Source organism: Alosa sapidissima, chromosome 9, assembly GCF_018492685.1.
Source record: "Alosa sapidissima isolate fAloSap1 chromosome 9, fAloSap1.pri, whole genome shotgun sequence".
Taxonomy (NCBI): domain Eukaryota; kingdom Metazoa; phylum Chordata; class Actinopteri; order Clupeiformes; family Clupeidae; genus Alosa; species Alosa sapidissima.
This window is the reverse complement of record NC_055965.1, coordinates 13,800,922-13,823,129: the sequence shown is the minus strand read 5'-3', so window position 1 is coordinate 13,823,129 and position 22,208 is coordinate 13,800,922. Positions and strand designations below refer to the sequence as shown.

Below are 22,208 nucleotides of genomic sequence, written 5' to 3'. Positions count from 1 at the left end.
GACACAAAAATATAGTAAAAAAGACAAGTTTTACTGTACATAAAGTCGACTTTTTGTAGAACATTCCTTTCAAAGTATCTGCATTGGTTCTGAACATTTCAACTGTATTGTATTTCAATCCATACATAGAGAGTACAGTATGTCTACTCATAGGCCTATACTAAGGCAATGATTGGATGGTGTTCAGTAAAGTAATGAGTGTTTACACATGTGAAGAGAGAGAGTGAATCACTGGTTATTTAGTGTGGCATTTTGATGGGTTGTGTTTGAAAAATGAAATCAAGTTACTTCCTGTTCGATTTTTGTGTGTTAAGTAGAAAATTGTTCGTGGTGTTTTGCAAAATGTGTTTTAGTCAATTGAAAACTTAGTCAAACACTGAGAATTAGTGTATGGTTTTGCAGATTTGGTGTGGGGTTATGATGTTTGGAAGACATGTTTAGAAAATTGTGTGACAAGCAAAGATTTAGTGTGTAAGCATTTGACAAAAACTGTAAACTGAGAAATTTCAGATCAATCAGTTAAGGTATTGCCCTTTTCTGGCACATTTACTTGCTTGGCCAGGTGGTGGCCCAAAAGGAAGTGTGATTTTATGTGGACTAATATGTGATGAAATATGTGATGAATTGTGATGCCAAAAAAGGTGCTTCCCATGGGTGAAAATGAATAAAAATTGGCACACACATCAAGGGTATTGCAGGTTTTTGCGATACTTTTGTAATATCGGCAGAGACTTTCTAATGAGGAGACACAGCACTCAAAAACCCTCCATAGAAATGCATGGGTTTAGTTTGTAACGTTGTCTACGCATATCACACCCCTTCTGCGGCAAAACGTTGACATGTGAATACATTGAGCCAATCATGTGCTGTGTTGTAAATACATTGAGCCAATAATGTGGTGTGTTGGGAAGACATCGTGCCAATCATGTGTTGTGATCTCGCTGCTGTAGCAAGATTGCAGTAGATTGGTGTCGTGAAGCCTTGCGCACGCGCATTTCTGCTGAATAGGATGCCCGATGAGTGCCCACAAAGCGTTGCCATATGGCCGCAGAGTGGAGGGACTTAAGGGCCTAAAAGGACTTTGGTAAGGGCCTAAAAGGACTTTGGTATCAGTGTACCGTGCAACACTAGACTAGAGTGAGATAATTGGAAGAGGATTCTTTGAAAAATGAGGATAATTCAGAAACAACATGAATGAGTGTGAAAGCGAGTGTGATAGTGAGTAGGCATGAAGTGTAAAGACTGCAGGACAACAGGAAATTCTTGGGATGGGTAAGAAAAATTGTAGCATGTACGTGAGTGAGTGAGAGTAGCATACTTGTGTATGTGTGTGTGTGTGTGTGTGTCTATTGCTGTGTCTTTCTTTGCATCTGTGTGTTTCATTTTCAGATATAACCTCCAGAGTATATGTGGAGCTTTGTCAACCACCATAGCAACCAACATGATTACTCTAGCAACCAGCAAAGCAACCGCATTATTTAGCATAGCAACCACCATATGTACCCTAGCAACAACCTAGAAACCGTGTTATTTTGCATTGCAACCACCATATGTATCTCAGCAATACCATAGCAACCATTCTAATTACCCTATCACCACCCTAGCAACCAATGCGAATTACTCTGCAACAACCTAGCAACCACCACTCTAATCTGACCTTAGCAACCACCATAGCAACCAACATGATTACAGTAGCAATCAGCATAGCAACCGCTTTATTTATGCGTTTTGGCTTATTAGATGCTGCGTTGATGCATATAACTTTTGATCCGTGTGCCCAATTTTCAAAAATGAGGTACTGATGCAATTATTGTGTTTCCACTTGTTCCTTTACAGTTCCCACATCGAATGCACCTAGCCACACACATTTCCATCGTCATTTTCCCACCATTTTCAAAAAAACACAAAAGTGAAACTAATCTATCCTTTCCTAAACCCATGGTCCAATTCCCACGAAATTCGGTAGAATTCACCCTCAAAGCCTAACAGATTGGTATTTCCTATGTTATAGTTATGCATCGATTCATTTTTGATGCATGACCTATAATGTTTGTATTGCCTATATCATTTCTTATAAAGGTCTGATCCTATTCAGGCACAATCAATACTACATTCTCTGGAAGCACACCAAATGTTGTACAATTCGGTCCATAGAGGGCACTACAGCCTCTACCTTCATTCTGTTAAAGGGCACTTCTTGCCATTTGCCTTAGACGCCGACAATCTCCGATTTGTGATTAAAAAAAAACATTTGTGCAAAGTAACAATGTCGTTCCATTTGGGCAAAGTAACAACAGAGACTTTCTAATGAGGAGACACAGCACTCTGACAAATCCTCTGTAGAAATGCACGGGGCTAGTTTGTAACGCTGTTGTCTACACATATCCCACCCCTTCCTCGGCAAAACGTCGACATGGGAATACATTGAGCCAATCATATGTGTGTTGTGAAGACATCGTGCCAATCATGTGTTGTGAACTCGCTGCAAGATTGGTGTCGTGAAGCCATGCGCACGCGCATTTCTGTCGAATAGGATGCCCGATGAGTGCCCAAAAAGCGTTGCAATATGGCCGCCGAGTGGAGGGACTTGCCTAAAAGGACTTTGGTAACAATGTCGTTCCTACTCTGTTTCCTTATAAGGTGGGATGAAGCTCAGATGTGGGCGTTTTTTTTGGTGACGTATATTCGCCTAAATGCCCGCGCACTCTCCATTCTTAAAAATGAGGAGAGTGAAGGGGCAGTGCTTAGTAGTTTTCAACAAGGTCCTCTCTGTGGAAACTAATTTGAGTTGCGAGCCGTAGTTTCTTCACATTCTTGCAGCTCAGTCGCAAGAAGTTTGAAAGATGTCCGGCAGAGGCAAAGGAGGTAAAGGTCTTGGAAAAGGAGGCGCAAAGCGTCACAGAAAAGTTCTTCGTGATAACATCCAGGGCATCACCAAGCCTGCAATCAGGCGTCTGGCCCGCCGTGGTGGTGTGAAGCGTATCTCTGGTCTCATCTACGAGGAGACTCGTGGTGTGTTGAAGGTTTTCCTGGAGAACGTGATTCGTGATGCCGTCACCTACACCGAGCACGCCAAGAGAAAGACCGTGACCGCCATGGACGTCGTCTATGCTCTGAAACGCCAGGGTCGTACACTGTACGGTTTTGGTGGTTAAAGATCAGATCTCTCCTTCGACTTGTACACAAAGGCTCTTTTAAGAGCCACCCAGTTCCTCTGAAAATGGTTGTGTTCCTCTATGTGTAGGGTAATCTTAATTATGAAAAGGCAGTACATAAACCACTGCCACGCAGTTGCCTGAGAACAACACCGTATGTTGTCATACGATTTGAGAGACTGGGGCATTTCCATCTCATGAGACGCTTATAATGTAATCTTCATCACGTCATAGCCAAGGGAAAGACGTGTTCATATGAAGATCATTTGAAAACAACAAAGAAGTGCCGGAACTATTGCTATAATAATCTCTCGTGTATGAAGTGCGACCCATGACTGCGCTATAGAACGACATCAGGTAAATCTAGGATTCACAAATGATCAAACGAAATCCTCTGCAAAAGCAAAACGAAAATGCATGTTGAAAAGTCGCGTGTGCCATTAAAGTCTTAACTAGTTATGACACCGACTTATTTTTCATAATCTGTCAAGCATACATGTGGCTTGACAGACAGGAACCTCAGGATGTATAGAAAGGTTTACTTTTACAGTCAAGCAGTCCTTTTTGCCGTAGAGTTCTGTTGATTAATTCATAAATTGTTAATTATAATCCGAGAAATGGCTCAAAGGGACTGAGAAATACTGTAAGTGTGATGTGTAACGCTTAAAATGATTTTTTGGCATTTGCCATACATTTCGAAGGATTCCTGTCATTCAGCAGAAAAGTGAGGGAAAGGAAACAAAAGGATGTGGTGTACTGTAAACCGATTATCTGTGGGTGGTGCTTGACACTGCCCCCTTCGATTCAAACCGACCAACCGTGTGGGTATTTCATTTCGGAGGGAAATGACAGAGAATTCTGGCTGTGGGTGTTTACATGACGCAGTCCTCTATTTGCATAAAACTTGACACATATACCGGGTAATTTGAGAGCCGTCCGATTATCGAACAGACAGTCGAGATATCAACATGCCTGATCCAGCCAAGCCTGCCCCAAAGAAGGGCTCTAAGAAAGCCGTGACAAAGACCGCCGGCAAGGGTGGCAAGAAGCGCAGAAAGAGTAGGAAGGAGAGCTACGCCATCTACGTGTACAAAGTCTTGAAACAGGTCCATCCTGACACCGGTATCTCTTCCAAGGCCATGGGCATTATGAACTCCTTCGTGAACGACATCTTTGAGCGCATTGCGGGAGAGGCTTCCCGCTTGGCTCACTACAACAAGCGCTCCACCATCTCTTCCAGGGAGATCCAGACTGCAGTGCGTCTGCTTCTGCCCGGTGAGCTGGCCAAGCACGCCGTGTCCGAGGGAACCAAGGCCGTCACCAAGTATACCAGCTCTAAGTAAAGGCTGATTTTTGAACGCGCTTCAATCCAAAGGCTCTTTTAAGAGCCACCCACGTTCTCTTTGAAAAGTAATTCCGATATAAACAGACAACACTGCATTAATTTGCATACAATACTTATCTGAAATAAAGCTTACACTCTTTAAAACCAATTTGTTGAAAAACAACACAACTTGCGTTGTGTTTTTAACGCATCTCTATGTCCAGACCGGGACAACACATTAGTTGTAAGAGTTGTAGCGAAAATGTATCAAATGTTACTTCCGGGATTTGGTAGAATGCGTAGCCTACACTTTTATGTACCATTGGTCCATTTTTTGCCACGGCTGCGTCATGCTCCAAACGGGCCATCAAGGGACACAATGGACTCCTCGTGTGGTTTGAAGAGAAACGGCACGATAGTGGGATAAACATTGGCCAGACATAATGTTCCAGCGAATGAGCACAACTAAAACCGGGTATACAGGGGCGAATAGGACAAGTTAGCTAAAAGCTATGAACCCTGCAGCTGTGTTGGGCTGGTCTCACTTGTGTATTTGCTGTAGCCTATTATACTACCTGGTTTTGCATGTCAAGAATAAATACGGAATGTCGATATTAAAGTCTGATATTTCAACTTCATTCAAGAAATGTTGAGTTCAATGTCAATATGTGGAGTTTGTGTTGTGGCCCTAATACTCCATCGTAGAGAAGCCCTGTCTCTCTGGGCAGAAGTCCGAAACTTAAATTCGTGTAAAGGGGACATGACTCCATTATGTGTGAAGGGTTCACCTGAGCGTATAGATTATGTTAAACTGGCTAGTATCGAGCTCTCTTGCATCTGTTGGCATTACATTTACTTATTACAAAATACCGAGCCATGCAGTTGAAAGTATAGTCGGGCTAACCAAACAAGAACCAATTTAACCAAGACATATGGAAACCAGCTTTTTTCCATGTTTGGGTGGCTCTTAAAAGAGCCTTTGAATTTTCGGTTCTTGACTTCAAATCACTTAAGCACGCTCCCCACGGATACGACGAGCCAGCTGGATGTCCTTGGGCATGATAGTGACTCTCTTGGCGTGGATGGCGCACAGGTTTGTGTCCTCAAACAGACCGACGAGGTAAGCCTCGCTAGCCTCCTGAAGAGCCATGACCGCAGAGCTCTGGAAGCGCAGATCGGTCTTGAAATCCTGAGCGATTTCCCTGACCAGACGCTGGAAGGGCAGCTTGCGGATCAGCAGCTCAGTAGACTTCTGGTAACGACGGATTTCTCTCAGAGCCACGGTGCCAGGCCTGTAACGGTGAGGCTTCTTCACGCCACCGGTGGCAGGTGCGCTTTTACGCGCTGCTTTGGTGGCGAGCTGCTTCCTCGGAGCCTTACCTCCGGTGGATTTGCGGGCTGTTTGCTTTGTTCTGGCCATTGCTACGTATTCTTCGGAATTGAGCAGTATGAACACAATGGCAGAACTTGGGTATATAAGGCCTACGGTCTCAGCCTGCCCCCTGTGTACGTCAGGTTGTTGGTCCCCGCTGATTGGTCATCCGAGTGCCGCCTGAAATTCAAAATACAAAGCCCACCCTCGTAATGGCCTATATCATTGTGTTGATTGACTATTCAGATAGAGATAGATAGATACTTTATTGATCCCCAAGGGGAAATTCAGTAAAATATTCATAAAACCTCTTCAATTTAAATGACAAATAAAATAAATATACTGAAACATTCCATCGGTCAGTGCATATAGCCTGTTATAGAAACAAACACACCAAACAATTAACCTGTTAGTCGTCAAGTACAAACACAAAAATATGACCTAAGGTAGCTTGTATTTGCTACGTTAAAGCCTACAAGTAACTGCTTGTTTATAAACCCCAAACTACCATTGGTATGCCTTATTTTGTATCATTGAGGTAATACGTTACAAGACTGCGTAATCACCTTGAACTACTAGGGCCCAGGAATAACTCGCAGCCTTTCGTGATTAACTAACAATCCGGAGTGATAAGGGAACAGTTTACATTCTTCAACCAGACTTATTTGTCTTATTAGTTACTTAGTGCCCGACATTTTATTGGGGTAAGAGTGGTCAAGTATCGCCAGGAAAAGGAGTGTCTTTACTCAATTTCTTTACTTGGGAGAATACATATTTGTGACGTTAACACGAAACACGTTAATGGCGAAGGTAGCTTGGAATTATAATTTTTTTTATGGGCATTTGGGTGGCTCTTAAAAGAGCCTTTGTTTCGGAGACTTAGAAAGAGTAGGTTTACTTGGACTTCTCCGTCTTCTTGGGCAGCAGTACAGCCTGGATGTTAGGCAACACACCACCCTGAGCGATGGTCACTCCGCCGAGCAGCTTGTTCAACTCCTCGTCATTACGCACAGCCAACTGCAGATGGCGGGGAATGATACGAGTCTTCTTGTTGTCACGGGCAGCGTTGCCGGCCAACTCCAGGATCTCAGCAGTCAGGTACTCGAGCACAGCAGCCAGGTAGACCGGTGCACCAGCGCCGACACGCTGAGCATAGTTGCCTTTGCGCAGCAGCCTGTGCACACGGCCCACGGGGAACTGAAGTCCAGCCCTGGATGAACGAGTCTTGGCCTTTGCTCTGGCCTTGCCGCCGGTTTTGCCTCTTCCGCTCATTTTTTCAGTAAGAGTTGAGAATTAGTCTGAATACTCAAATGCTGAGAAGTGGAACGGCATGTCTTAATATGCCACACCAGCGCGGTACTACTCCGTGCCTCAGTGGATGAGAACAGAATGGTGAGAGCCAATCAACGTGTAGTTCGTTGCGTGACATCATTTTGAAATCTATTTGGCGCGCATAACACTTAAGTTCGACCTTCCTTTCAGATCATTAGCTCAATCACAAAAAAAGTTAACGCATGGCATAGTAGAGAAGTAATATCCCAGGTCAAGTTACAGCGAAGTTTCCAGAGGTTCAAGTTCAACTTAATAACCAGTAAACCCACGAGGCTTCCTGAGATACACATTTGGCACTGGTACTGGCTATTACAATGTAACAAGCTGAAATTGTTGTATTGCAAGGTTTTGGATACTTTGTTTCATATTTGGATGCACCTGTTGCATTAGATAGAAGCAAAGTCCTTTTAGGCAAGTTCCTCCACTTGGCGGCCATATACCAACGTTTTATGGGCACTCATCGGGCACAGTCTTTGGGTCGAACTGCGCGTGCGCAAGGCTTCACGACACCAATCTTGCGCCAGCGGCGAGATCACAACACATGATTGGCACGATGTCTTCACAACACACCATATGATTGGCTCAATGTATTCACATCACACCACATGATTGGCTCAATGAATTCACATGTCGACGTTTTGCCGAGGAAGGGGTGGGATATGTGTAGACAATGGCCATATTGGCGTGACAAACTAGCCCCATTCATTTCTATGGAGTATATTCTGAGTGCTGTGTCTCCACATTAGAAAGTCTCTGATAGAAGTCATGTTGTGTTACCGTAATACATCACCTAATATAATGTATTTTATATAAAATTGCATACACAACCAATTAGGCATAGGAGTAAGATGAGCCACTCCTTTTTCTAGGCAACCGTAAACACATTGTAGGCCTATCATGTGAGCATTTTACGGAAGAGGGAATCATCCCTTACAATCTGTGGAAAGGTACAGCACATGGCAAATGTGGTTAGTTAGTTAGTTAAATAAATAAATAAATACATACATACATACATACATACATACATACATACATACATACATACATACATACATACATACATAACTAACTAACTAACATGTACAATATGATTTTTGCTCTCCATGTGGATTCCATTCATGTCCAGAGTTAGGATGATTTAGAGAAAACGTGAATAGAACATTCAGACGAATTACACCTCAATGGGTGCCCTCGTAATCTATGATGTGAGGGCTACACAAAATCATGAATGTTACCTTGGCTTGTTGTGAGAAGCATTTTCTAGCAAAATGGTGGTTGTGGGGATAGATGAGCCGCCAAGGCGGGGGTAAGTCGAGCCAGCCAACAAGTACTTGTATTGCATTAGTGAATTGTCTACACTACTTAATACCACTCGCTTTTGTTTATGTCCCTGTCGGATAGCTTCTACGCTCATTGTTTTGATCCATGACGCAGTCGGGGTTTTGTGAGCTATAGTGAACAAATGCAGAAGAAGCTGAGTATGATTGTGTATTGGCAAACAGAATTTGATCTGCCTACCAGCAGGCACTGACGGAATAAAAGCATTCAGAGAGCGATTTGGTGGCTCTTAAAAGAGCCTTTTTGTACACATGGGGGGAAAAGACAGAATGCGCGAACATTTAGCCTACTTCTTCTTAGGTGCAGCCTTTTTGGGTTTGGCAGCTTTAGGCTTAGCCACCTTGGGTTTCGCTGCCTTTGCTTTCTTGGGGCTCTTCGCTGCCTTCTTGGGGGCAGCGGGCTTCTTGGCTTTCTTCGGGCTCTTCGTTGCCTTTTTCGGTGTGGCGGGCTTCTTGGCTGCTTTCTTCGGAGACTTTTTGGCGGCCGCAGGCTTCTTGGCTGCTGCCTTCTTGGGCTTTTTTGCCGCGGCAGGTTTCTTCGCTGCAGGCTTCTTGGCTTTAGGAGCTGCCTTCTTTACCGGCTTCTTCTTTTCCACTGCCTGTTTCTTGTTCAGCTTGAACGAGCCGGACGCGCCGGTCCCTTTAGTCTGGACCAGAGTTCCCTTGGTGACCAAACTCTTGATGGCCAATTTGACACGAGCGTTGTTCTTCTCCACATCGTACCCACCTGCCGCCAGAGCTTTCTTCAACGCAGCCAGAGAGACTCCTTTCTTCTCTTTGGAAGCAGAGATGGCCTTGACGACGAGCTCGCCCACACTTGGGCCAGTTTTCTTGGGTCGGGGCGCCTTCTTCTTAGGGGCCTTTGCAGGGGCCGCAGCGGGAGCTGGAGCAGTTTCTGCCATTGTATCGTTGAGGTTTCACGCACAGACTACTCGGGAGACCTGAGAATAACTGTCAAAGCCGGTGGGCAGGACTTAAACCAAACATGAGAACCATTTAGACTCAGCAGAGTGGGAGCTGTCCCGGCCTTTCTGTGGCGAAGAGATCACTTGTGTTTTCTTCACACACTTATTTGTAAGAAATATGAGTAACGACACGACATGTATCAACAAGACGATGTCTGTTGTGAAGAGCACAGCCTGCACGTCAAAAAGAATATATGGGGGCTTATGGTCGCCCTTTATCACTTTTGCAACAAACTGAGAACGTCGGACCTCTAGTTGGAGAGGTTGCAGTCAGTCGGAGTTTTGTGAGGAAAACATGCACACAATCATAGTAAAACCGCGCAATACGTCGACAAAGAAGTGCCTTAGACCAAAACATGAGTCTCTGTCACTGATTTTACGTGTTACAATGTGGGTTTTGCGAATGTGTACTTTCCAATCGGGAGCTTTATGGACACTGCGAAACACAATTCACAAACACGAAACACACGGATACATACCACATAGGTCTAAATAATATAGGACCAATTTATGGGAAACATTCGTGATGTGGCAATATTTGTTAATTCTGCTATGCAGACATATGACCAAGACTGAATTACAGTAGAATATATGTTTCTAACACACTGGCTTAGACTATTCTTTGGACTGCCAATATGCCGTATTGTGGGGAGCACATTATACAGTTGCGTTCTGCCTGTTCATTATGAGTAGCCCAATCTATTCATCGGGTTTAGATAACATCTTGTGCCATCTCTCCTGGACCCAAAGTAACTCTTTCATTACCGAAGAACTCCTGATACAATGCCATACAACTTTGGTCATTTTGCTAATATCATTGTCGTGTTTTTAAAGCGTAGGCTTATCACTCGTCCCTTAAATACGTTGAGTTTCACTTCTTAACACATTTCTTATATTGAAACATAAGATATTTCTTATAATGTCTGATATTTATTATATTGTGCTGGAACCTTTGCCCAATTAATCTTTCCCTTTCTGACTTGCATGAGGTCAGGTCAGTGAGGCTTGCAGGCCATAAATAGCAAATGGATGTACACAACTATTTATATTCAATAGAATACAAGTTGATACAAAGGTCTATCACAACATAGACGATAATATGTGTGTTACTATGGATTTATAATAAGTTATAATCCAGCGGTCATTTTTGACCGGGAACACAAAACTAGTAAACATAAATAAAACGATGATATCGGATGGTATACACACTGATGGTATGAATAAAAAACACATCTGGCTTTTGCTTTCTCTGTGCACAAGGTAGGCTTTGTCAGTTTGAGGTCATACTTTTGTCATAGTTTTGTAAACATGCAGGGATCCAAACTTCCAGTATTGGTGTTTATTTACACACATCAAAACAAACACAAGTGTGTTTTTCCAAGTCAAAACACAAAATAGCAATTTCACTGACAAAAAAAAACAAACAAAAAAAACAATCAGTCTACATCGTGTCGTCTCTCTCAAAATTTTGTCTACATCACATGCAATGTCCTCTAGTCCAAGGTACCGGGGAAAATATCCTCTGGAATGCCGTATCCAGGCCTGACATGATGCCTGGTCAATATCCCCACATGCCTCCTCCATTGCCTATAAAAGGGCTATGCATTGATGGGGATGACGGTCATAGACCTTCCAGCGCCAGGCAGAGAAGAACTCTTCAATTGGACTCAAGAAGTGAAGAGTGGGTGTCTGACCAAAGCAGCCCTATGGAAACATTTCGCCTCAAGTTAGGCTGAACCCGTTGGCCAGCTTCCCTCAGGGTCATTCCATGGTTGATTTCATGGTCCACTATTGTAGCTCTGATGTCATCAGTAATTCTGTTTCTTATTCTTCTTACTGCCCCCATCCCCTGTCGTCCTCTCGCTTCTTCACCTCCGCGTCCTCTTCCTCCTCCTCTTCATCCTACTTCTTCACCTCCACGTCCTATTCTTCAGCCTCCTCTAATTCTTACTCTTCTCACTCTTCCTGCTACCTCTATTGTACCCATTGCTATTACCTGTAGCTTAATTATAGTGCTTAGGCTGATTGCAAAGTGAACTAATTATCTAAAACAGTTTTCACATGAGAAAGTGTGCCAGAGAGTTGGCAAAATAGTGTAAATAATATCCATACATGTGTATAGATTTGCTAGGAGTGTGTTGATCATTTGGAAATTGAGTGTAAAGCAGTGAGTTGTGTTTACAGTTCCGCAAAAAGAGTGCCGTGCAGTGGATTGTGCCTACAGTTGTGCAAAGTGTGTGTTACAAAATTGCAAACTGAGTGCAAAGCAGTGTTTGTGCTTTTAGTTTTGCGAACTCAGTGAGTTGTTTTGCTATAAGTATTAATAGTTTTAGAAATTGTGCTATAAGAATCACAGTTGTGTTTAAGCATTCAGAAAAAAACTGTAAGCGTGTGTGTGTGTGTGTGTGTATCTGTGTCTATTGTTGTGTCTTTCTTTAGGCTACATCTGTGTGTCTCATTGTGTCTTCGGGTCAATTTGACCAAAACATCTTGTTAAGGATGTGTAGGGGTATGTTGGCATGTCTACCAAATTATTTATTCATTTTGTCATTATCAAGTTAACTTAAGGCCATAAAGTATCAGGCAGAAAAAGAAAACATTACACACACAAGGGTTAAGGGCTAATCTCAATTCTCCGTGTGCCTGTCCTGTGTTGAACTGTGATAAACAACAACAACAAAAAAACAGTTGTCCAAAGTATCAATGTCGGTCCTACTTTTCTTCTGTTACTTTGTAAAACTCAGAAGTGGGCGTTTCTTGGTGACGTATATTGGCCCGCGCAGACTCCATTCATAAAAAGGAGAGAGAATGAAGGGGCAGTGCTTAGTAGTTTTCAACGAGGTCCTCTCTCTGGACGTCGTCTATGCCCTGAAGCGCCCTTAGCTAAAACACAATTTCTGAAACCTTGCTCTATTTTCTTAAAACATTAAACACAAAAACTCATCTTCAAGCAGTATTACAAAACCTCTGACTCTGTAAAGTCAAACTTTCACCTGAAAACAGTTTTACCTGTGCTCAAAATCAAATACTGCTCTCAAATTATAAACAAAGAGATCACAATGATATACACTATCAAGCGGTCAGTAAACAATACACCAAAAAATAGAAAACACATTGTTCAAAACATAGTTATCAGGGAGAGGTACATTTTTAATCTCAACAAAATGATCAGAAATTACTACTTTGCTTTGCTCTTTGCAATTGTTTTGTTCTTCCTCCTTGTACTCCTATTTTTACAGAAGGCTACTGTACCCTGCATCTCACAAACTTGCCCTTTGGTTCTTGTTCTTTGTGATATGAACCTGCAACCAGTCAAAATCTATTGAACATTCAGTACTGTGAACAAATGGAAAGCACAATGTTCAGGGCCACACAATTTGTTCATTGTACAGTATACAACGCACTCAGGGATGGGCACAAAGACATCAAAATGTATTTCTAAATAAAATACCAAATACCCACCTTAAAAATGCATCAAAATAAGCTACAAAATACAGCAGCCAAAAATGTGAATATGAAAGCAAGAGACTCCTTCCATAATCAGTGAACAGATTAGATATGCTTACTCCTCAAGTAGTCAGGGGGCCAATTCTGAAAAGGGCTTCCGTTAAGGCTTTTGCGGACATGTTTTTGTCACCCTATTTTTTTTAGGTAGAAGACACCCATAGGTAAGATTAATATCTTAATGGTTGTCAAGCAGAACATTTTTTTGTGTGACTTGTACAAGCAATTTCAGGCCAATTTTTTAGTTTCCTGCTCAACATGACATGCCAACAATAAATGTTGAATATCTCCACAACCACAAGGACCATATACATAAAAAAGGTAACAAATGAAAGTTAACACTCATGGGCTGTGTCAGAATGGACATTTATTGTACAGTGTAAGAGACAACAGAACTAGAACATGAAAAAAACAATCTCCGCCAAAAGAGAACCAGTTTTCAAAGTGAATATCAGCTTGGAAACATAACATAGTATCCCAAAACCTTGTTCAATCAGTACCACTATCTATGGGAATGAGTCAAGCCAAGTTTAAAGCTTGTACGGAGAGACAGTGCAATGCTGCACAAGTTATAATTCTTTAATGTCAAGGCGGAAATGTAAAACTGTAGATTGTGGTCTATGGTGCTATTTGGCTTCATTAATGTAACAGGTTGTAACACAGGTTGTAACACAAGTTGTTTTTGGGTGGGATATGTGAAGACAACGGCCATATTGGCGTTACAAACTAACCCCATGCATTTCTATGGGGGATTTTTTGACTGCTGTGTCTCATTAGAAAGTCTCTGCCTGAATCTTATTGAGATGCTGGGGCAAGAACTTAAAAATGCAATGTGGCTGAATTACAATTCTGCAAAGATGAGTAGCCCCAAAATTCATCCACAGCACTGTAAAAGACTCATCGCAAGTTATTGCAAACGTTTGATTGCAGTTGTGGCTGCTAAGGGTGGACCAACCAGTTATTAGGTTTTGGGGGCGATCACTTTTTCACACAGGACCATATAGGTTTGGATTTTGATTTCCCTTAATAATAACTACCTTCATTTAAAAACTGCATTTTGTGTTTACTTGTGTTATCTTTGACTTATATTTAAATTTGTTTGCTCTGAAACATTTAAGTGCGACAAACATGCAAACAAATAAGAAATCAGGAAGGGGGCTTTCACACCACTGTAGCTCCGCTCACAAATAACGCTGCAACTTTTCCGCCTGCGGGTCGCGACAGAAGAAATATGGGCCGTCAAACAATTTGTTGTTATTTGTCATGTTATATGTCATATTCCAAAAGGACTTGAAAGCAATCTACATGGATGTTTGATCAACAGCAATGTTGAAAGTATGATTGCTAAAGCAGATTTATTAAACGATATCAAGATAATGTCATAGACACAGACACAGCGTTAAGGGGCTATCACATTGTACACGGTATGCACTGCGCCAGAGACTTACTAATGTGGAGACACAGCACTCAAACAATACTCCATAGAAATGCATGGGGCTATTTTGTAACGCCAATATGGCTGTTGTCTACACATATCCCACCCCTTCCTCGGCAAAACGTCGACATGTGAATACATTGAGCCAATCATGTGGTGTGATGTGAATACATTGAGCCAATCATATGGTGTGTTGTGAAGACATCGTGCCAATCATGTGTTGTGATCTCGCCGCTGGAGCAAGATCGCCTTGCGTACGCGCATTTCTGCCGAATAGGATGCCCGATGAGTGCCCAAAAAGCGTTGTCAAATGGACTTGCCTAAAAGGACTGTATAGAAAGTCTCTGCTATAATGCATTTCATAGCGCATGCCGCGTGTAATGTGATAGGCCCTTTAGCCACTACTCCTGACATCACAACTCTACCTCTCTCCTCTGCCCATCGTTCCTCCCCCTGTTCTCTTCCTGGCCCCTATTTCACTTGCCTATCTCGCCTAGGAGGCTCATAATTATAAGGTTGTGGCCCATCAAAGGCGTTCTCGTTGTTTATAATCTCCTCTGAGTCTGTGTCAGGATTCATTACACCATTCATAGACCTCTCAAAGTTTGCCTACAAAAAAGAACCAAAACGGCCATCTTTGCCCATATAACGAGATCCGGTTGTTAACTGAAGCTAACAACCTATCGCAAATCTAAGTGTGCCGCCTTCACTTACCGGAGATCACAGTATCCACTCGAAGGCAGAGGATAAAAGTGTGTTCGGGAAAACGTCTGCATTTCAGACTTTTTCATCCCTGCGAGAGTTTAACAGGTGCGATAATTCAAAATCCCCATGTTATTTTCCCATAGGAAAAATCGCCAGATACCGGATGTCAAAGATGGCTGCTTTTTTGTAGGCGAACTTCAGAGGTCTATTGAACTTGACCTGTTTGCCCTCTCTTACATCACTTCCGGTTATTGGTTAATAGATGCGGAATTATTTTCTCACAATATGTTGTTTCTAGCATAGTTAGAATGTTTTGTAAGACTGCTATGCATGCTACATGCGATGTTGAGCCAATTGAGACAGACAAATACACTTTCTTCCGCTTTATTTTTAACTTGTTTCAGAAAAAGGAAACTGAAAGATGTGAAAAAGAAACAAAATACAAATTAGGCCTATGTAAAAATAGATGTTTGAATGCTGTAGCTGGTTGAGAGTGAATGAGAGCAGACTGGAATGGGGGAAGGAGCTTGGTCTTGTTGGTAGTCTGATTGAATGCTGCTGCTGAGCTAGATGATCCCGCCAGATGTTGCCGCCAGAATTCCTTCTTCATTTGGATCGGAGACTATGTAGGGATGGCAAAAGGAAAAATCAAAAGGACACATGACTAAGACATTTCCTTCCGGATTCTCTGAAGTTAAAGGATAATAAGTAGAGATGTTGGCCAATTTTTGACAATGATAGATAAATGCTATGTGTTAATGGTGTCCTCCAATGGTTTGCACCCACTTTTTTTGGCATTTGTTGATGATGTCCCTGACAGTGCCTTGATCTCTCTGAGGGACGAACCTGTCCACCATTTTGATAAGGTCAGGATGGGAAGCCAAGAATGCCAACGTGTTACGGGCATGGGTCCTGTTTTAGACACAAACAATACATCAACACCGATTTATTTACAATGAGGACATCAACACCAACTCATTAATAATGACAGCATTAAAACAATATTGTGATGTTTTTTATGTTAAATTAACATTCAACATATGTTTGATGCCACAATGACTTCATAGGCAGAACTGCCTGTTTTCATTTCATCACAAGAGGGCGTGAGACACACTCTCTATTTAAGACAGTGGAGTAGAATCATTTGACCAACATCACACTTGACATGCTTGGCACTTTAGCTGAATACACTTGAAGTGGCTAGGCGAGACATCACTTATTACAGAGACCGTTTAGGGAGTCAATCAATCTACTCCAAACTTCTCTGTCATCAAATTTTTAATTACAGGTAAACATAGCCTTAAACCTAGGCCAAAACAGCTAGTATTATGCCCATTTTTATGCGTAAAAGCTATAACTCTGAAACGATGCTTATTGAATGCTTATTATTTGCATTATTGAATGTTTGGCAAGAATGGCTACTTTTCAGCTTTCATTGTATCATGTTTTTGTCTTACAGTGTTTTTGTCTTACAGTATTTCATGTTTTTGTCTTACAGTGTCTTGTCCCTATTCTATGGCCGTTTCTTCGTATTTATTTGTTTTTATTTCAGCTTCAATACTCTTTTTGTAAGTATTCAGGTTATGTAATGAACCCCTAGACATTGGAACATCGCCACAGTCTCTCCCTATGTTTGTATTATAATTTTGATCCAGTGGTAACATAACCTTAGAGCATCAGACCATTTTTAAAGTACATGTCATTGGACAACAGGTTTTTCGAATTGGCATGTTTTGTACGGGCACTGCACTAGTTAATTTACAGTCACTACATGGACCAACATATTGTATAACATACTGTATAATGCACTGTGTAATATGTACAGTGCAAAACATACAGTGTTTTCGTTATTATGTTAACTCTTCATTGTGTTTTAACAGTGGTAAACATACAATTTCAAATCCACGCCACTGACAGATAATTCTATGTAGTATCGATATAGGAGATGACATGACTTTTAGTTATCACATAATAAATTAATTGTTAGGTTTGGTTGGCTGAGTTGTTATTTAAAAACAAGAAGTAGCACTCCCACCTGACTTCCTGTGCACTGTCGAGGGCCAGACAGCTGATGGAGTGGATGAAGCGGTCAGTCAGGTTCTTTTTGCCAGACAGGACGCGGGATGCCCCCATGACCTCTGCCAGTCTCTCCAGGAACTGTGCAGTGGTCTTCCTCACGGCCGCATTACGGTGCCTAAGAAGCAGAGAACCATTGAGACAAACCAAGAGAAACACAGAGACAGAGAATGAGTAAGCCAGAGAACCAGAGGAGACAAAGAACCATATAACCTGGAGAGCCATGTGTGAAACCAGGTGAAACAGAGAACTAGGTAAGAGTTGTTGAGGACTAGTGGAACCATTAGTATTAGCAGTACCACAGAGAACCAATAAACTTCAGAAAGTCTGAAGTAAAGGCTCATCATGGTTCTCTCTCCCCCTCACCTGAGTCCTGTGTTGATGAGGGCGTTCATGCTGCGAGAGGGGGTGACGTTGAGCACCATGTACCCCAGTGCCAGCTCCATGTCCTCCCTGATGAAGCCGCTGGCCTCTCCAGCTTTCGGCAGCAGTGTCTGGGCTGTGCCCTCGGCCTCAGCGTCCATGCCTCGCCCCAGGTGAGCGTGCAGGTGGGCCAGCGTCACCATGGCAGCGCGGGACACCATTGAGCGCAGGTTCTTCACCTGGGTGTGTTGAGAAAGGTAGAATGACAATGTTACAAGCTGTCTCAAAAATACATAGAACACAACGAAAGTGTTCTCATACTGTCTATAAAAATTTGTCCAGTCCCAGCATGCACACATTGTAGTGGCACCAAGACGAGTAAGCTTATTGAAACTGTACAGTATAACTAAGTCATCTGAATACATATTCTCGGATCTGAAACAGAACAAATGCAACATGAGTTCTAGCTTGTTTTCCAGCAGAGAGCTTCTGACCTCATGGTAGACGGCCAGACACACATCATGCAGCCTGGGCAGCATCACCTCAGCGTGGTGTTGGGACAGAGACCTGATGGATATCAGGGCCTCGATCTTCTGCTCCCTGCAGAAACAACAACACACACACACAATTTAGAGGAGCATATACTTGACTTTAGCAGTCTATCTCCAGCTTAGCTCTAAAGTGTAAAGACCTTGCATAAGGTAGACTGTCTTCAATAAAATACACTCTTTGAACACAAATGTTATTGTTTCAGACTGTATCTTATCTTAGCTGAAAACCTATAATGTGTCTCAAGTAAATATGTTAAAGTAGCCTATCATAGCTAATAGCCTATAATTTGTACAGATTTAATGTGTTAGCCTAGCCTATTTTAGCTATACTTCCACCAGTCGTCGTGTCTGAGCAGCCTGAAGGCCTGCAGGATGGCCTCCTCAGGACAGGACACAGGGGGCAGTTTGGCCAGCTCTGGGAGCTCCCTGATATGCTGGGTGTTGCTTGTTTGCTTCTCCACTATCACTCTCTTCTTCTTCACCTCCTTACACTCCCTCACTTCCTCCTTCCCTGTCAGACACTCCACAGACTTTTGCTCTGGGAGGTCAAAGGTCAAATTTGTTTTTCTCTTTACACTGCCATGGCAAATTATGCTATGGACTGATGTTTAAGTAATGTTAAGTTGTCAAGACTGTATGAGATGGTTTACATGTGCTCCTTGGGTTTGCACTCATGTGTAATTAAGTTTGATTTGTAGATCGTATTCTTGTGTTGCAACCAAAGCTATATCAGACAATCCGATCAGTGTGTGTGAGTGAGTGTGTGTGTGTACGAAGGTTAGGGATATGTATCTAACTTTACTGATTTCACTGCTCACCTGTCACAGCAGTGGCCACACTAAGTGAAGCTGTCTTCTTGAGGCGGGGTAGTCTACTGACGAAGCGTCTCTGATTGGTTACCTGGTGTTTGGCTGTCTCTGGGGGGGAGGGGACAGCATGGGCAATGGGTGGAGTGGGGGTGTTGAGGAAGGGCAGAGCGCGCAGTGCGGACGGGGTCCTGAGGTCCACAGGGCTGAGGCTGCTCGTAGAACTGCCTGCACGGTCAGAAGCGCTGGCATTGCCACTGAGGACACTGTTACAGCGGAGACTGGTGAGTCTAATCTCCTCAGCAACACACAGGGCCTCCAGTCGGAGGTTCTCAGGGATCTGGTGAACGTTTAGGGGTTCCAGCACACACCCCAAATCCTGCTTCTGCTGGGGTTGACAACCGTTGTCATGGTTTTGGCCACTGTTAATGTTGTCCTGTTGACTGCTGGTTTTCAGGCCAACATCTTGAACAGTTTTAATACAGCGCCTGGCCTTGATCTTCTTCGGCTCGTTGTTATGACTTTTGCCCGTTGCCTTGGTGATGACAGGTGGAGCAGGTGCCATGCTGCCATTCGCAACGCCACTCGGGGCTCTGTTGTGATGGAGTGGCATCAGTGGGTGAGCCCGATCAAGGCCTGTCAAATTCCTCCTGCCTAGGGGATGCGGAGCACCTCCTTGCGGAATTGCAGAGAGCCGTCTGTCACCTAGCAACAGCTGGACCGGGTCCTGGCCCTGGGCAAGCGCAGGCAAGGAGGGGATTGAGCCACAGGACTGCTGCTGCTGGGCGTGTGCCGGGGTGATAGGGGGCAACAGCTCATGCTGAACAGACGCTACACCGGCTCTGAGCGGCTGGAGAGAGCCGAAGAGCATTGTGGGATTGTGGTCTGGCAGTGTCACAGGCACAAGATGAGGATGGAGATGCGGGTGAAGCAGCTGATGATGACACTGTAAACAGGGAGGAGGAAACATGTCAAACATGGCCACCACCTGCACCCAACACCACAACCCCCCCCCCCCCCCCCCCCCCCCACACACACACTGTTCTGTAGGCCTATATGAACCTAACATGAAAGTTACTGAAAGTAGCCCATGGTATGATTTCTATAATTGATTAACAGCCAGATTGAGCCAAAGTTGTATTCGTATTGGCCCCAGGGAATATGGGCTATTAAATTTACATACCGGTAGTAGCTTAGGCTATATTGTACTACTACTAGATTTTATAGGGAACTCACATATGCTGGGAAGCAGGTCCTGGAGCCGGTGTACTGGATCCGCTCCAGGTTTTCCCTCAGGAGTTGCTGCATTATGTGTTTCATCTCCTGGTTTTGAGCATGGAGTCTATCCAACTCCTCTTTAAGGCTTTGGGAATCCATTGAACTGAAAATGTCCAATTCACTGACTGGAGCTACATTTCAGAATTGTGATGAAAATGGGCTGAAGTTAAACGTCCTGAACTTAAAATATAATATGGTATCAAATTAGGAAAAGTATGATGTAAAATATATATATATATATATTCGAATATAATCGAAACGGGAAAACAAGCGTGTATATCTAACTGAGAAGTTGCAACAAGTGATGCAAAGCAGTATTTTGGCGGAGGATGACAGCTGCGCTATTGTGAACTCACCATTATGACGTAACGAGTTCCATAAGTCTAGAGGTCACAAATCGCCTGTCTACATATAGATAAACCTAAACTAACCAATAAACATCAGTAAATGCAACCTTATGTATAGTCTTCTTAGGCTACCTTCTCAGGCTTGATAGCAAGCAAATTTGTTAGTATCAATTAACTGATAGTTACAGGCCTACTTAATCTTGATTTGAGTTCAGTGAGTGATTAATTGTGCTAAACCGCTATTAAGTAAAATATAAATATAAATGAAGAACTACGCTGTGATGTGATATTATTTCACTCCAAACACGTAAAATCAACCACAGAACAAGAACGGCCATCAACCCTGTAAGCAATCTGTCAAAGTGAAGCCAAATTCCTGAATCTGCATTCTGATTCTGAAGCTTATCCGGATGATAATTGAGAACAATCAAAATAAGTTTAGGCTACCTTCAAGCTTAAATACAATAATTTGCAGTACTACATTGGGTTGGTGGTTTTAAACTTTTATGTGAGCGGTTAGTTTCCATGTCAGTGTGTGAGAGTTAAAATGTTTTAAGTGAACAGTTTCAAAATGTTTGTAAAACTACATTAAGAAAACAGCAATAATACACAGCAACGTGATATCAATGATCAATAGCATGAACAAACACCATAAATCATTAGAACCGCTTAAGTGTATGCTGAAAAGATATGCCTTTAGACCCATCTCGACATTCACCGGAGCACTAGGCAACCCAAATGCGCAAGTAGACCTACGCATATTCACAGCAAATGAAGTAACAGTATTGGGCAGATTTTATATCCTCAAAAGATTTAGATGGATTATATTTCCAAAGTCTTTGATGAAATCATTAGCAGTAATTAAAGTCTTTACAACTAGGTATGATTTTTATTGGAATTACTTTTTTAAAGAATGTGGGTGGCTCTTAAAAGAGCCTTTGTGTTGTGAAGCGTTACAGTAACACTTTACTTGGAGCTGGTGTACTTTGTGACAGCCTTTGTTCCCTCGGACACAGCGTGCTTGGCCAGCTCACCGGGCAGAAGCAGGCGCACTGCAGTCTGGATCTCCCTGGAAGAGATGGTGGAGCGCTTGTTGTAGTGGGCCAAGCGGGAAGACTCTCCGGCGATACGCTCGAAAATGTCGTTTACGAAGGAGTTCATAATGCCCATCGCCTTGGAAGAGATACCAGTATCAGGATGGACCTGCTTCAGGACCTTGTACACGTAGATAGCATAGCTCTCCTTCCTGGACTTTCTGCGTTTCTTCCCTCCTTTGCCGGCAGTCTTGGTCACGGCTTTCTTAGAGCCCTTCTTGGGAGCAGGTTTAGCTGGGTCTGGCATGTTGACTTCTCGACTATGATAAATTGAGAGTAAACGACTAGCGAAGTATATATATCCCAGGTTATATGCAAATTGAGGACTGCGTCACTCCACACACCCACGACCAGAATGGCAGTATTCCCTCCTAAACCAAATACTCAAACACGATTGGTCATTTTGAATAGGATGGGGCAGTCAGTAAGACAAGGTTAGCACCACCCACAGATCATCAGTTTACACCACCTTTTGTTCTTTTCCGAACTTTTCTTCTGAAGGTAGCAAATCATTTGACATCTATGTCAAATTATTATACATTTAGTGTTGCAATTCATGATTAG

The 22,208-nt window shown here is 42.9% G+C and overlaps 7 protein-coding genes across 9 annotated transcripts; 2 read left to right on the top strand and 5 right to left on the bottom strand.

Annotated features, from left to right (window-relative positions):
* The first annotated feature begins 2,836 nt into the window (after positions 1-2,836).
* LOC121718394 (histone H4) lies at positions 2,837-3,163 on the top strand. The gene has a single exon (XM_042103427.1). The coding sequence runs from the start codon at positions 2,844-2,846 to the stop codon at positions 3,153-3,155; it is 312 nt and encodes a 103-aa protein (XP_041959361.1). The 5' UTR covers positions 2,837-2,843; the 3' UTR covers positions 3,156-3,163.
* Positions 3,164-4,051: 888 nt separating this feature from the next.
* On the top strand, positions 4,052-4,648 carry LOC121718380 (histone H2B-like). The gene has a single exon (XM_042103413.1). The coding sequence runs from the start codon at positions 4,124-4,126 to the stop codon at positions 4,496-4,498; it is 375 nt and encodes a 124-aa protein (XP_041959347.1). The 5' UTR covers positions 4,052-4,123; the 3' UTR covers positions 4,499-4,648.
* A 794-nt stretch (positions 4,649-5,442) lies between these two features.
* On the bottom strand, positions 5,443-5,944 carry LOC121718366 (histone H3). Its single transcript, XM_042103396.1, has one exon. It carries the CDS (start codon positions 5,897-5,899, stop codon positions 5,489-5,491), a length of 411 nt encoding a protein of 136 aa, XP_041959330.1. The 5' UTR covers positions 5,900-5,944; the 3' UTR covers positions 5,443-5,488.
* Positions 5,945-6,693: 749 nt separating this feature from the next.
* Positions 6,694-7,184, bottom strand: LOC121718374 (histone H2A). Its single transcript, XM_042103406.1, has one exon. It carries the CDS (start codon positions 7,121-7,123, stop codon positions 6,746-6,748), a length of 378 nt encoding a protein of 125 aa, XP_041959340.1. The 5' UTR covers positions 7,124-7,184; the 3' UTR covers positions 6,694-6,745.
* Positions 7,185-8,807: 1,623 nt separating this feature from the next.
* On the bottom strand, positions 8,808-9,453 carry LOC121718344 (histone H1-like). The gene has a single exon (XM_042103367.1). It carries the CDS (start codon positions 9,420-9,422, stop codon positions 8,808-8,810), a length of 615 nt encoding a protein of 204 aa, XP_041959301.1. The 5' UTR covers positions 9,423-9,453.
* Positions 9,454-15,512: 6,059 nt separating this feature from the next.
* LOC121718352 (TOG array regulator of axonemal microtubules protein 1-like) lies at positions 15,513-18,923 on the bottom strand. Of its 2 annotated transcripts, XM_042103375.1 has the most exons (6): positions 18,456-18,923; positions 18,063-18,168; positions 17,572-17,807; positions 17,165-17,323; positions 15,916-16,041; positions 15,513-15,751 (listed from the first exon to the last, which is right to left on the bottom strand). In XM_042103375.1, exons 2-6 carry the CDS (start codon positions 18,105-18,107, stop codon positions 15,736-15,738), a joined length of 582 nt encoding a protein of 193 aa, XP_041959309.1. In that variant the 5' UTR covers positions 18,108-18,168; positions 18,456-18,923; the 3' UTR covers positions 15,513-15,735. The 2 variants fall into 2 exon arrangements, with proteins under 2 accessions (XP_041959309.1, XP_041959310.1); XM_042103376.1 differs by lacking the exon at positions 18,456-18,923 and having other exon boundaries at positions 18,063-18,389.
* A 1,292-nt stretch (positions 18,924-20,215) lies between these two features.
* LOC121718370 (histone H2B-like) lies at positions 20,216-21,993 on the bottom strand. Of its 2 annotated transcripts, XM_042103401.1 has the most exons (2): positions 21,521-21,993; positions 20,216-20,334 (listed from the first exon to the last, which is right to left on the bottom strand). In XM_042103401.1, the coding sequence occupies exons 1-2, from the start codon at positions 21,889-21,891 to the stop codon at positions 20,322-20,324; spliced, it is 384 nt and encodes a 127-aa protein (XP_041959335.1). In that variant the 5' UTR covers positions 21,892-21,993; the 3' UTR covers positions 20,216-20,321. The 2 variants fall into 2 exon arrangements, with proteins under 2 accessions (XP_041959335.1, XP_041959336.1); XM_042103402.1 differs by lacking the exon at positions 20,216-20,334 and having other exon boundaries at positions 21,517-21,993.
* Between the last annotated feature and the right edge of the window lie 215 nt (positions 21,994-22,208).